Genomic DNA, 14,266 nt, shown 5'->3' with positions numbered 1-14,266 from the left:
AGAATGGGTGTAGCTGCGTGGATTCCCAGAGATGATGCTGAAGGTCTGAACAGAATGACTGGCTCCAAAACCACACCATTAAGTGTTTTTAGAACATGGTGGAGGTAATTTAGTTGCTCATTTGTGTCCAACTTTGCCACCCCATAGACTGTAGCCCACCAGGCTCCTCTGTCCATGGGGTTCTCTAGGCAAGAATACTGGAGTGGGTTGCCATTTTCTTCTCCGTGGGATGTTACAAAATTTAGGATCATGACAACCAGCCAACCACAGCTCAGCTCCAATGCAGCCATGGGTCCTCAAAGCGTAGGAAGTAGGACTATCTTTGTTTCAGTTTGAATTTTTGGCTGTGCTGGGTCTTCATTGCGGTACACAGGCTTTCTCTACTTGTGGCACGTGGACTTCTCTTGTTGCAGAGCTCGGACTCGGAAGTTGTGGCGTGCGGGCTTAGTTGCATTATGGCTTGTGAGATCTTAGTTCCCAGACTAGGGATCGAAACTGTGTCCCCTGCATTGGAATGTGGATTCTTTTTTTTTATTTAGAAGGCGGATTCTTAACCACTGGATCATCAGGGAAGTCCTCCAAAGTATGGATCTCTTAATTCTTAAAAGTGACCCATGCAGTTACTATACATTGCTATGGAGCTAAGAGAACTTTGGTGTCATTCCTGGTCCCCTCCCACAACCAAGGGTAAAATCGAGAGTGAGAGGAAGGAGTCTGGAGCATCATGGGTGGGGTGGGAAGGCGGTGAGCCAGCCTGGCACATCCCACATCCCGTGGGTTGTTCCAGGGGACAGCGCCCCCGTGCAGTCTGTGCGGCCGAGCGAGCGCCCAGCGGTAACGCGTGGCCTTTCTAATCATTTCCCTTCCCCTCATCCGTGTGGCCCTGGGGCTGCACCTGTCAGTCCTGCTCTAGCAACTGGAAGGGGAACCTGCTCTCCCCTGGTGTGTGTGAGGGAGAGGTGTGGGGGCCATGACCTTGCTCTACTTTGAACTGACCCCCTCTGCTACCCCTTGTCTACCCCTTGGCCAAAGTTCCAGAAAACATTTTTGCCAAGTGCTGCTCTGTCATCGAAAGCCTGCAGTGAGTCAGGAGAGGGCTAGGGCCCCCGACTTCCCCCTCATCCCAGAGGTCAGAGCGGGTACACTGCCTGAGGTGAGATGCTGGTGAGGGGTCTTGGGTTCCAACCTAAACTGAGGCTCCATGTGACCCCAGGGTGACAGCCCTCCCCCTTTCCTGGGCCCACAAATGGCTGACTGGGGGCACTCTCACAGGGGTAGGTCCTTAAGAAGACTTGCGTGGGAGGTCACGAGGGCCGCGAACAGCCCCACACCATGACACCTGATTTTCCCTGCTGGAATTTGACCATACCTCCCAGAACTCTCCCAGCAAAGTAGGCCTCTGGATGACCGGCACTGGGCCAGACAGCTCAAGAGGTCCTCCACGACCGCCCTCCCATCTCCCATCCTCATCCTGAGGCTGCCAACCCTTGGGACAGATGTCCCTCCCTTGGACAGGCCAGGTTTCCACCTCAGGGCTCGCCAGCCAAACAGGCCACAGTGAGGACCGGATCACATAAAGCACTGTGTGGGTTTGTTCCAGCAGCGGCAGGCTGTATCCATGGGAACACCTGTCCCCAGGGACCCTCCTGAGTGCCCTGCTCCCCAAGTTCCCAGTGGGACAAATGCTGGGGATGAAGGGGTGGGGAACTGGACTTCTGGGGCTCCGCCTGCTTCTCCCTTCCTGCAAGACCAAACTCCAGGCAAAGTTTTTTGGGGCCCCCACCCGACTCTCATTGGCCAAGCCTTGTTCCTCTTCAACTTGTTTCCTCTAGAAACACAACTGCGGCCGGCACGCAGTTTTAGACAAAAAGCACTTTATTTAACCAAAAAATGGGGGGGGGGGGTGAGAGTTAGGAAAGCACAATGCGCCTGCAGAAAACTATTGTCTCTTAGAATTGTTCTTTTTTTAAAATAAAAAAAATAAAGGAAAAAACCCAATACAACACAAAGCTTATAATTTCCAATCACCATTATCAGGCTTTTACAACATCTATAAAGAACAAACATCTGCTTCAAAACTCTATTGGGGGGGGGAGGTGGGGGGGAAAGAGAGAGAGAGAGACAGAGAGAGAGACGGCACCCGGCAGACTTGGGGAGGTTTTGTTACCATTTATTTGTGAAGTTAAAAACGAGCGATAAAAAGTAAAAACTGCCATACAATTTTTTGTTTGTTTTGTTCTCAATTGTTTTCAGTTTCCATGTCCTCTTGAACAGATGAAACACAACAGACCAGTCCTGGGGGCGGGGGGCGGGGGGCAGCGGCAGCGGGGGGAGGAGAGGGGAGCGGAGCTGGGCGAAGAGGAGCGAGAGGAGGAGCAGACAGGCTGAGGGAGGGGCTGCCTGGCACAGGGAGGATGGGCTTTCCTAAACGTCAAAACCTGGTCCAAGGAATGTTCCAACTCTAACTAAAAAGAAATAGCAAGAGTGACTTTGTTTCCTTTTTTAAAAGTTTATTTTAAAAACATGAAGAGGGCCAAGGGTGGTCGCAGGGAGTGAATGAATTGCTTTCTCCTGAAAGAGGCAGTTTCAGGAAAGCTGGGATGGGGTGGGGGACGATAGAGATTTTTTTATATATATATATAATTTTATAAGTTTTGTTTTGCTTTTTAGTTTTTAACTTTAATTTTTTTTTTTTTTTTTTGCAGAGATTTAGTTCTCGCTATCTTCTCTGGCTGGCTCAAGATGAAGGATCCCAATTTTGAAAGAAAAAAAGCGTATGAGACACACAGAATGAGCGAGAGAGCGAGAGCCTGGCACTGCCTGTGCCACGACCCCCAAGCCACTCACAGGGAGGGCTCCCCCGGCACCCCCTTTGGCAGCCATCGCTCTCTCGACAAACAAACGGAAAAAAAACAAACGAAAAAAAGCCCCCAAACAGAACAAAATGGAAAAAAAATAATAAAAGATTTTCACAGATGAAGAAGTTCACATTCATTCGATTCATTGAGCCTGCGGAGAGGGAAGAGATAGGAATTGGTCACTACGGGGCGGGGAGGGGACAGGGTGGGAGACTGGGGCTAAGTGGCAAGGAGGGGGCCAGGAAGCCCCTCTCCCGAGCCTGTGGCAAGCGCAGGCTGGAAGGATGTGTTTGTAGCTGTCTAGTCAGTGCTCTGGGACTGGCTGCAGTCAGACTGGCTCTGAGATGGAGGAGAGTGACACAGGAAGGAGAAGCAGGGGCCGCACAGAGAGAGCGAGAGAGCGAGAGAGAAGCGCTCAGGGCTGGGGGGGGCGGGGAGAGGGGTGCCCTGTGTCTTCAGGAAGGCGGGCGGGCGGGCAGCTCCCGGCGCATCACGACATGACAACCAGAGATCACGGTGTCCCCACAACACCCCTGTGAGGTAGGTTGGAAGGTGGCAGCGATCGTCATGCCCACTTCACAGACAAGACCGGGACACGAGGCGGGCGCAGGCGCGAGAGCAGAGGCCGAGCCTGGGCGTGGCGGGCGGGCCCTGCGGCCGGGCCCCTTGGCGCCGCCCCCGGCCCCCAGAGCTGTGGCCGGGCCCCACGGGGCAGCTGGCAGCACACACAGTCACTTGGACACGCGGGGAGAGATCGTGGGTTTAAAAATAAAAGAGTCAAAAGAACAAAAACCATGAGAGTAATGCAGAGAGGGGCAAAAATATCCGTTTTCTTCCCAAGTGGCCAGATTGTGAGTGAGCGAGTCAGCAGCCGGGATGGCGACCTCCGGCTGAGCGGATGGCCTGCCCCCCACCCCCAGGACTACCCACCAGTTCAACAGTTCCTCCTTTTATCTGCTGCGCGCTCTCCCCCAGCATCACGACAGCGTTACACAGGAACAAGCGGGCCGGCGGAGAGGCCTCTTCTTTAACCTCTGGACCCAGCGCACACTTCCCCCAGCTCGTGGGGGCTCCCGGAGACCTCTGGCCACACGGCCCCCGCTGCAGGCATCAAGGACACACCCCGCAGGGGAAGGGGTTTCCGGCGCTACCCACTAAGGCAGGATGGACGGTGGCCGGGGGTTGGAAGGAGAAAGGAGGAGGAGGAGGGTGGCAATTCCCACTTGCCTGCTGCTGTCCCTGCTGTGTGGGCGGAGGCTGGGGGCCGCCGGGACCTGGAGTCTGTCCGTAGTAAGCGGCTTGCTGTCTGTAATATTCAGCCCAGGCGGCACTGTAGTCTGGCTGGGAACCCGGGGGTGCTCCTGGACCCCCTCCGGTGGCCACTTGAGCTGTGGGGGAGCAGAGGGTGGGTGAGCAGCCCAGGATGCCGGCACGCCTGGTCCCACCCCTGTGGCCCGCCGGCTCACCCTGCTTCTTGTAGTACTCTTCCCAGGCCTTCGTGTAGTCCTGCTGCGGGGGCGCTCCAGGCTGCTGGGGCTGCTGGCCTGTGGGGGCAGGCCCCGAGGTCAGAGGACAGGCGGGGATGTGGCCACCCTCTCGCCCACCCCTCTCTGGCTGACTGGAGCTCCCGCGGCGGCACAGGCACTCACCGATCTTTTTGTAATACTCTTCCCAGGCCTTGGTGTAGTCCGACTGGCCAGCAGGTGGAGGCTGCGGGGGCTCGCCCTGGGTGGGCGGGGCCGCGGGAGCCGGGGCCGGGCCGGGCACGGGGCCTGGGGGCTGCTGGTAGTAGTGTGAGTAGTAGGCGGCCCAGGCGGCGTTGGGGTCGGCGGCGGCAGCAGCGGCTTTATCTGCAGGCGGAGGGTGTGCGGGCTAAGCAGTGGCCAAGTAACCGGCCCCTCCCCATTGCCCTGCTCAGATCCTTATACTCACTCGGGTCATGAGGAGCAGGCGGCTGCCACTGAGGGTAGGTGTTGCCCCAGCCCTGGGGTGGGTACTGGTGAGGAGGGGGGCCTCCAGCACTGAGGGTGAAAACGAGGGACACATGAGCCAGGTTACCCCAGGGTCCTTGCAGAGGACGGCCATAGCCTGGAAGGGGGCCCAGAGCACCCTTTATGTGGAACTGCAGATTCCTGGCCCAGGGAAAGGCATTAGACGACTGATGCAAGGGACACAGGCCATGTGGACTCAAGAATGTGACAATCCCCCACTACACCACACAGGATTACAGGATCTACACGTGGAGTGAAGACTAGGGCTAACAACCACAGCATCTTTTAAAAATGGTGTCTCTAAAACACCGGGTTGGCCAGGGCTGTGTTTGGCACCTCTGCAAGGTGGAATGACCTTCTCGGTGGTGAGGAACACGGACATAGGGCCTACCGGCCTCCTTGCCAACACTGACCTCCCACATCCCAGGAGTCCGCGGGAATACTCACTGAGGGGGAGCCCCAGGTGGACCCTGATTGAAGGGCCCAGGGTTGAAGGGCCCCATGGGGCCGGCAGGGCCTGGTCCCCCAGGGCCTGGTCCAACTGGGCAGAGGGGACCCTGGAGGGAGAAGTGGATGAGATCAGTGGAACAGGAGGAGGAGCTGGGCCCAGGTGCCCAGAACCCCTCCTGAGCTGAGCCCACCTCGATCTTCTCCTCAATGAGCTGCTTGGCATGGTCGATCTGCTGGGGCGAGCCCCGGATGATGAACAGCTTGAAGTTGGGGTCTCCGTTGGGTGGCAGCTGCCGAGATATCTCTACAAAGGCGCCTGTCTGCTGGTTTATGGCTTTCACGTTCTCGCCGCCTGCAGGAGCCATGGGCAGTGAGCGGAGGGCAGGAGGAAAGCGAGGAGAGGGGTGGGGCCTGTGGAGGGGCCACTCACCTCGGCCGATGACCAGCCCGCACTTGTGGGTGGGGATGGAGAAGGTCATCTCCCCGCCTGGAGGGCCCCAGTTGCCTTGGCCCCTACCTCGACCTCGGCCTCCTGGGGGCATGCCAGGACCCCCTGGAGGGCCTGGGGGACCGCTCTGCACGGCAGAGAAGAGATAGGATGGTTAATGCAGGCAGCCAGCCTGCCCTCCCACTTGAGCCCGCCCACTCAGCACACCCGACATCACTCACCCTGAGGCTTTGGAGGAGGTCGTTGATAATCCGCGCCGCGTGCTCACACCGGTCTGGGGGTCCCATGATGTGCGCTATCTTCTCAGGACCCGTTCCGTCGTCTGAGGCAGCACAGGAGAGTCAAAAAACAGTTACAAGAGATGCACAACTCCAAACCCTCAACGCCGAGCCCCATCTGGAACGTCTTAAGTGCCGCTGGCCGCCTTTCACGTGTTCAGGAGCAAGTGAGGATCCCTCCCGCACTTGGTGCCCCCAGAACTAGCAGAACCTAGAACTGCGCCTGGCAGAACCTAGAACTGACAACGAATCTCTCAAAAAGCACGGGCAGTCCGTCCTCCCCAAAAACCACTGGACTGGGCAGACGCCCACGACTGGGGCCTCAGAGCTGATCTCACCCAGGGGCCCAGGTGGCCTGTCAGGAGAGCCCTTGAGAGGGGAGAGGGGAGAGGACAGCTCGGCAGGAGAGGAAAACACACTCCTCTTCACCTCGGGAAGCCTGCCTGTCATTCACTTTCTTACGGGGCTGCCCCAGAGGGGGACAAGGCATGTCCTGCTGGTCTAGGAGTAACAAGGCACTGCAGACGCTAACCCCAGTGCCAAACTGCCCATCCTGGACCCCCAAGAGTGACTCTCAGCAGAGCCCAGCTGGCCCCTGACCTTGTTTAAACTGTATCCGAACACCAGCGTCATTCTGGATCTTCTTGATCATCTCCCCACTCCGGCCGATGACCACACCCACAGAATGCCTGGGCACTGGCACCTGAAGGCGGGCAGGACAAAGGAGGATCAGCTGGGCTTTGTCACTATCTGCAGTCCCCCTGCTGCCCGCAAGCCAGCCACCACCCCTGCCGCTCCATCCACCCAAGAGGCCCAGACTCACATCGATGCCCCCACCGATCCGGGACCCATATTCATTCCGGTCTCCAAAGCCACCCTGGTCACGCTCCCGCAGGATGTCCATCACCATCTCGCAGGCTTGCTGTGAACATACAAAGTGTGGTGCTCTCACGAACACTGCTATCCCACTGCATGCCCCAGAGTCACAGGCCAGAGCTAAGGACCAATGCAAGGCTGCCTGGATCTCTACCCAATGCCCTAAAAGGTGGACATGGTGAGCACCCCGGCTTTCTGGACTGAGGCCAGTGGAAGCCACCTGCTCATGCACAGACGGCTGGGAGGGCGCTCAACAGAGAATGAGTCCAGGGCTGACTTCAGAGCCAGTGCTCTAGAAAATCTCTCCACTTGCATCCAAATCTCCAGCCTATCCACTGCCCTCTCTCTGCTCCCCAGAACCACCCCCTCGGCCCTGGGGCGCCCACCTGCACTTTGTAAGGGTCTCCGATGATCCGCAGCGGTTTGTCCACATTTGTGTTCTGGGAGCCATCCTGGATTAAAATCATCTTCACTCCAGCCCGTTCCTGTATAATCAAGGTGATGTCAGTGCTGAGCCCTCCAAGGACTTCCTGGGGCGTGGCGGGGGGGGGGGAGGGGGTCATGCCTGGTCCAAAAGGACGAAGGGCTCTGGCTCGGGGCGGGGGGTGGCTAGTGGCATGCACAGGCATAGCTGCGGGAAGGAGGCTGTCCTGGGACGGGACGGGAGGAGCCTTCACCCTCACCTGCAGCTGCTTGATGGTCTCCCCGCCTTTGCCAATGACCAGGCCGGCCTTGCCCGCGGGGATCATGATTTCCTGCACTGTGCCATTCTGGCCCCCATTGGCATTGTCGTGGAACTGGCCTGGGGGCCCCCCACGGCCCCGGGAGACAATGTCGTCCAGCATCATCTTCGCTTTTCTGGAAAGGGAAAGAACAGGTGCTCTCTCAATGCTTGCCTGGAGCCTCAGCCCCGCTCCCAGAAAAGGGGGTTCCAACCCGCAGGCCTGACAGAGGGCCCATCCCCAGGGCTGGGGCTATTCTGGGCCAGGTTCCCCAGATGTCAGGAGGCTCACTGTGTTAAGCAGCCCCCCAGAGCAGGCAGGGCATGAGGAACACGGTGTGGGAGTCACCCTCAACTTCAAAGGTAGGCTTTGCCCACCCACTCTGTCATGATGACAGGCCCAGCCAGAGACTTACTGCACAGACTCCGGGGCTCCTGTCAAAGACACACTGCGTTCAGGTAGGCCACCGCTGTCTGGAGAGGAGAGGAGAGGAGAGGAGAGGAGAGGAGAGGAGAGTCAATGCTTTCTTAAGTCAATGCCTTGGGCAGACAACCAGGAGGACCTTCCATGGAGATGAGACTTCCAGGAATAATCGACAACTACTTCTGCCACTGTACGGCACCCTGACAAATCAATTTACCTCCCCAAACACCTGGGAGGGTGCTCTATGCACGGCCAAGATCAAGAAACTTTAAGCCCAGCAGAGGAGGCAAAACTTTTAGTGAAAAAATAATATGGAAGGAGAAACAGATTCCAGAAGGTCCCAAACTGGGCCCCTTCCATCACCATCCATGTGAGCACCTTCCAGTCAATGAACTACATGTCAGGCAGGGAGAGCACTCAGAAACCCCTGCAAATCAGGTACCTGCCAAGGTGCAGGCAGGACTGGATTTAAACCAGGCCTGACCTCAAGGCTGTCCTTCCTAGGGAGCACCCCTGCCTCACACTTTCCCACAGGTGTTGGAGCTCAGGTGGCAACACAGTCAGAGCGGGATCTGGGGTGTGGCTCCCTGTACTGGATTCTAGCCCTCCCCGCTCAGGGAAAGCAGAGGGAGACAAGAGTTGCAGCTACACCTTGAGGCGCTGTGCTGAGGCAGCACACAGCATGTTCAGTGACACCAGCCCACTTCACCTCCCGTCCCATCCCGGCTGTCAGGGGATCATGAGAGAAAGCGCCGAGAGCCCCAGCACAGTCACTCATCCCCATCCAGCTCTAGCACCCCTACCTGGAGAGATTTGGACTTTGCAGCCTGAGTCCTGCTGGATTTTGTTAATCTGTTCACCTCCTCTGCCGATGACTGGGTGGAGAAAAAGAAGAGCAGAGATGGATGGGGGGAGGCTGGCGCTGAGAGCCCCCCCTGCCCAGAGGATGGATGAGACAGTAAACACAAAACAGCTCCTTCAAAATAAAAGAAAAAAATAACAAAAACGAAAAACAAACAAAAATCACACAACACAACAGGGTCCTTCAGTGCTCCTGTGGCCTCTTATGCTTCTGTACAGCCCCTTCTGGTACCCCTCACCAGATCTCTGAGCTGGGTTGGGGGGTTGTCCAGGGAATCACTCCCCATTCCACTCATCCTTTCCTGCACCTGCCCCAGAGCCTGGGCCTGGGTCAGAGGGGTAGGGGGAGGAGGCATCAGTAGGAAAAGAAATACCAACAGACTCATCTTTGGGATTTCCAACCACAAAAGAAACTACATGCAAATACCTATCTCCACTGTAAGTAATGAGGGAAAAAAAAAATAACTGGCTCCTTCAGACCACAGGTCTCAGGGCTGGCAGGTGCCCTCCTGAGAGACTGCCCTGGGGGGGACACAGGGCAGGGGTTAAGGGGCACCCGCTGGGTCATAGTGGCCCACACTCACTTAGTCCCACCATGCCGTCTGGGACCCGGTACTCTTCTGTCATTGAAGTCCTACAAAGAGAAACAATGAGAGTCAGCCTCAAGTTAGGAAGCAGCAGAGGGGATGGAAGAGCCAGAAGGCCTCCTGGAAAAAAGACCCTCAAACCAGACGTCCTGCTTCTTGCGACTTGGGGACCAAGCCCCCACAGGCCTAAGCAGACTCTGACTAGAGCATGGGAGCTCCGTCACACCACAGCAGACCACCCAACCTCTAGGGGCCTCCGTTCCCCACTCTGGGCCACAAGAGGCTTAGCCTGGGGTGGCGTGACCCCCTGGACCAGTGCTGCCCACCAACTCAGGGCAAGAGAACCCGGGAAACTTTCACAGCAATCTGACAGCGTCATCCAATACCTATAGATTCTAACTTAAAAAATTGGTTTTGTATCATTTTCATTTCATTCTTCTAGTGAGTTGTTTCTACTGCATTTCACAAAATTTTAGCCAATAGTAAAAAAAAAAAAAAAAAGAAAAGAACATGGTCCTTCAGAGAGAATGCTCTAGGCTAAAAAGGTAGGAAAGGAACACACCCCCACTCCAGCTCTCAGGGAAGAAGAATCCGCAGAAGCAGGTGAGAGGTCAAGGCCAGTCCCTAATCTTTTCCAGGAGAAAGGACGGCAGGGCTTCGGAGTATCCCCATCCAACAAAGGAAGCAAACGGGCGCAGAGAACCCCCTTCCCTATTACAACTAACAGCCACAGCCCTATGCTCCCTATGGCCCCACAGACAGCGAGTAGGAAGGACAAACGAAGCTCCTTCTGCCTTTCAGTCTTCTCCTTGGTTGACCAGAAAGTAAGACAAAGCCCTGTACAACCCAGCCCCCAGACAGAGCCCCCCCTCCAGTCAACAAGAAAGGCCAGAGACAAGGAGGAAACGACTTGCTCTCCAAACCACCACTTACCTGGGGGGAGGATGAATGGGTCCGAGTTGAGAACTCATGGCTGCAAAGAGAAAACCCAAAGGACAAATTGGCCGGGCTCCTCTCTGGGACCCCAAACACCATGTGCTGGGCACTCCTGCCACGCAAGGGACCACAGGCTACATCCCAATGCCTCTGAGCCTCCCTGAGCGAGTGCAACGGGGCCACCTCACAACAGCCACGCTTGGAGGTGGCTGCCTCACAATCCAGGCTCTGGGGTCTCATGGGCCCTGGAGGGACACCAAGAGCCTCCATAAAGGAGAGGTGCTGTCTGCTCAGTACTTCCAGCTCCCCTCTGGATAGTACTTCCTACTAAAACTTCTTAAGATCCTGAAGCGGCCTCTGCCGGTGTCACCAAGTGGACTTACAGTCTCCCTGGGAAGCCAGCTTCTTGCTCTCTGGTTGGTCTGTGAAAAGAAAGAGGATGTCAGATGCAGTGCCCACCCACCCACAGCTGCCTCGAATCTGATGCTGGTGCCACATGTCCTAGCAAACAAGCCTCCTGCCCCCCATCCTCAACATCAAACACAAGACAGGAGAATAACAGACCTACTCTCACCACCAGCACTCAGGGATAAAGAGCCCTTTATAACAGAGGGAAAATGATGGTGACCCCAGTCCTTCCAGCTTACGCCCAAATCTGCCTTGGGGAAGTAAGGTTGATCAGTGAGTTGATAGTTTAGGCTGCATGCCTCCGGGTCAGCCACAACGCACTGACATGGGACCTTAGGGGAACCCTAGCTTAGTAGAAGAGGAGGAACAATCTTGAAAACTTACGCCCTGAACCTGGTCACAATCAATCTGCCCTCCTCTCAGCCACCTGATACCTCAGGACGGCAGCCCGGACAAAAAGAACGAACAAAGCTGGGATTGCTGAGGTTTTAAAACACCAAATGGCAGCGGGCTCCCCCCACTTTGAGACACATTCCAACAAAGGCACTTTACTCTCTGCCCCCAGCCCTTCCAGCAAGGCAGGTAGTTACCTCCATCTTCTAACTGCCTCTTTTGGCCCCCAAAACCAAAATCAGGAGTGCTGTTATTCACTGTGGTAGCTGCGTCGCCTCCAATCTTGGCTGCGATCTAGAAGTGAAGTTGTGAGCAGAGAAGAATTACACTCAAAGCCAGCCTCCGTGGTGCTCAGGTCAACCTTTCACCTCTTTGGTTCATGAATACCCAACAGGTCTTGCTGTCTGGCCTGGGAGTGGCATTCCCTGGATTTAGGGACGAGTCTGTTGGTTAAGGCTTCCCTGATGGCTCAGCTGGTAAAGAATCCGCCTGCAATGTGGGAGACCTGGGTTCGATCCCAGGGTTGGGAAGATCCCCTGGGGAAGGGAACAGCTACCCACTTCAGTATTCTGGCCTAGAGAATTCCACGGACTGTACAGTCCATGGGGTCGCAAAGAGTCGGACACGACTGGGCGACTTTCACTGTTGGTTAAGACATTTCTAGGAGTTTTCACCCAAGACTTCAGAGTTCCAGTTATTCAGGAATTTCAAAAAGCTCCCTTTCTCTATCAAATTTGTGCCTAAACTGTTCATGGCCAGAGGGTAACCCACACCGACTTGTTCTAGGGATGAAAGGAGCAAAAGTTCAGGTGCCCTCCACCAGGGAGAGCCTCTAGACACTTCCTTGCCCAAGCACCTGGGCCTCTGGGATGCTCAAGAGCACACCCTCAAAATCTTTCCATTTGTTGAACAAATCTTAGGGAAGTTTGCTTCAAGGCATCTGAAGCCCTCATCTAGACCAAAACTAAAGGCCCCTTTCGGAACACGTGTTACATTGTGGACACACAAACAACGCTGAATAAACCCCAACCCAATAAATTTAAAACCAGAGTATGGTGGTAGGATTACTACAAGTTTTCCAAAGAGACACAAACCATGAGCTGAGGATCTGTATTTTAACCTCTCTAAAACTTCAACCAAAAACTTGGAGCCTAAACTCTTGGCATGCTCATGAGGTCTTATCCCAATCCAACACAGAGCACCACCTCCCCTTGTTTTAGCTGCTTCTCAATTAAGCCAGGGGGGGGCTGGGGGAGTGAGGGGTCAATCATATCAACTGCACCTAAGAACTCTATCGCATGCCTAGGGTGAAAGCCACAGACCACATTGGGAGGGGAACAGGGCGTTCCCCTAATGGGACCTCCCTGTTGTGGAGGCTTTGGGGACAATTCTGACTGAGAAAGCGCTCAATGGCCTGAGCCAGGTCAGTTTCCTTTTGAAAGGGCGGCAAAGTCCTCTCTTTCTATGGACCTCTTCCCCTCAGGCCATGGGGCAGCCGGGGAGGTCACACGTCAGCACGTGAAACTCCCAGGTAGTAGTCATCACGCCCTAGAACACAGCGGTGGGACCCTTCCCTTCTTTCCCCAGAAGAGAAACAGGGTGCTCGCAAGTGACCTGAAGCATGAGAAAGAGTCAGTCCCTAGGCCTACCCTCCCCATTTCAACGAAATGCTTAGCCACTGCCTGGCAGCGACAGGGTCCCCTCTTTACTTTCCACAGAGGAAGGATTTTTCTAACCCCCTGAAGTCCCTCCTTCCCTGGGACCAGGAAGAAAAGGGACCAAGTTGGGAGCAAAGAGAGCTCTTTGCCCTGATGGGGAGGTGGGAGCACAGAAAGACCTTCCCGGGAAGGCGGAACCCCTGCTTCTAGGAGTAGAGAGTGTCCTAAAGGGTGGGAACCCCAAAGTGAGTCCCCGCGCTGCAGGGGACCCTGCACACTCTAGTGCCGCTTTTGGGTGACCCCTCCCAGACGACCCTTCCCCCCTGTAGGGGGTCACCCCCAGGGGGAGTGCCCCACACCAGGCTTCTGGGGACGCCCCGGCCCCCGCCTACCGCCCCACGTGACCCCGTGGCGGCCCCGGCCCCCCCCCTTGCGACCCCGCGCGCGCGCACGTGACCCCGCCCCCTCCCCCGCCCGCCCGCGCGCCCCTCGGGCCCGCGGCCTCCTCACCTGGCGGGCCCGCTGCACGGCGTCTGCGAAGGCGTCCTTGCGGATTCCCGGGCCGCCCCCGCCGGGTGGCTGCGAGGGGCCACCGGCCGACCCTCCGCCCGGGCCGCCGCCGCCGGGGCCGCCGCCGCCCCGGTCCCCCGCGCCCGGCGGGCCCGGTGGCGGGCCTCCCCCGGCGCCCCCGGCTCCTCCGGACCCCCCGCCCCCGCCGGCGGGTGGCGGCGGGCCGGGTGGGGGTCCTCCCGTGCTGTAGTCTGACATGGCGCGGCGGGGCCGGGCCTGACGCGGAGGCTGAAGCTGAGGAGGAGGCGGCGGCAGCGGCGGCTCAACGCGGGAACAAGGCCTCGCTCCACACGGCCGCGGAGCACTCTGGGAAGCCAGCGGCTGGGAAGACGATGCGGGGGGGGCGGGGGGGTGCGGAGAGGGACGCCCCTCCGGCTTGACGGACGGCGCCGCCGGGCCAATGGAAGGTGGTCGCCCTTCCCGGGACACCAATCACAGGCTCTGGAGGCGAGCGGCCAATCGGACTGCCGCGAGAGGCAGTGGGCGGGAGGTACCGCGAGATCGACAGCTCTGGGAGGCAATGGGCTACGGGCTGACGGCTTTGGGCGGGCAAACAGAGGCGACCGACGGAGGCCAAAGGCCCAATGAAGTGGGAGTTCCAGAATCGCGGGGCGGCTTCTGAACCGGATTGACGGCTCTTAAGAGTCAAGCGGACAGGAAGGAGGAGTCTGGCGAAAGACTTCTTTGAACGGGCTGGGTGGGCGTCCAGTGAGATTGTCGTGTAGGCAAGCCAATGGGTACACACGGAAGGCGGTCTTTACAGAGATTGGCAATTAATTTAAACCAATCTCTGGCGAGGTCGGTGTG

At 57.0% G+C, this 14,266-nt stretch overlaps 1 protein-coding gene across 2 annotated transcripts; it reads right to left on the bottom strand.

Moving 5' to 3' along the window:
• Positions 1-1,857: 1,857 nt before the first annotated feature.
• KHSRP (KH-type splicing regulatory protein) lies at positions 1,858-13,760 on the bottom strand. 2 transcript variants are annotated; one of them, XM_065917933.1, is made up of 20 exons: positions 13,400-13,760; positions 11,429-11,525; positions 10,814-10,852; positions 10,428-10,467; positions 9,492-9,541; positions 8,850-8,921; positions 8,039-8,096; positions 7,585-7,759; positions 7,288-7,386; positions 6,849-6,947; positions 6,626-6,728; positions 5,969-6,069; positions 5,730-5,874; positions 5,491-5,651; positions 5,297-5,406; positions 4,791-4,879; positions 4,508-4,708; positions 4,325-4,402; positions 4,086-4,246; positions 1,858-3,009 (listed from the first exon to the last, which is right to left on the bottom strand). In XM_065917933.1, exons 1-20 carry the CDS (start codon positions 13,655-13,657, stop codon positions 3,001-3,003), a joined length of 2,145 nt encoding a protein of 714 aa, XP_065774005.1. In that variant the 5' UTR covers positions 13,658-13,760; the 3' UTR covers positions 1,858-3,000. The 2 variants fall into 2 exon arrangements, with proteins under 2 accessions (XP_065774005.1, XP_065774004.1); XM_065917932.1 differs by having other exon boundaries at positions 1,858-4,246.
• Between the last annotated feature and the right edge of the window lie 506 nt (positions 13,761-14,266).

This window comes from Muntiacus reevesi, chromosome 1, assembly GCF_963930625.1.
Source record: "Muntiacus reevesi chromosome 1, mMunRee1.1, whole genome shotgun sequence".
NCBI lineage: Eukaryota > Metazoa > Chordata > Mammalia > Artiodactyla > Cervidae > Muntiacus > Muntiacus reevesi.
The sequence above is the reverse complement of the archived record's forward strand: the minus strand, read 5'-3'. Positions and strand labels throughout refer to the sequence as shown.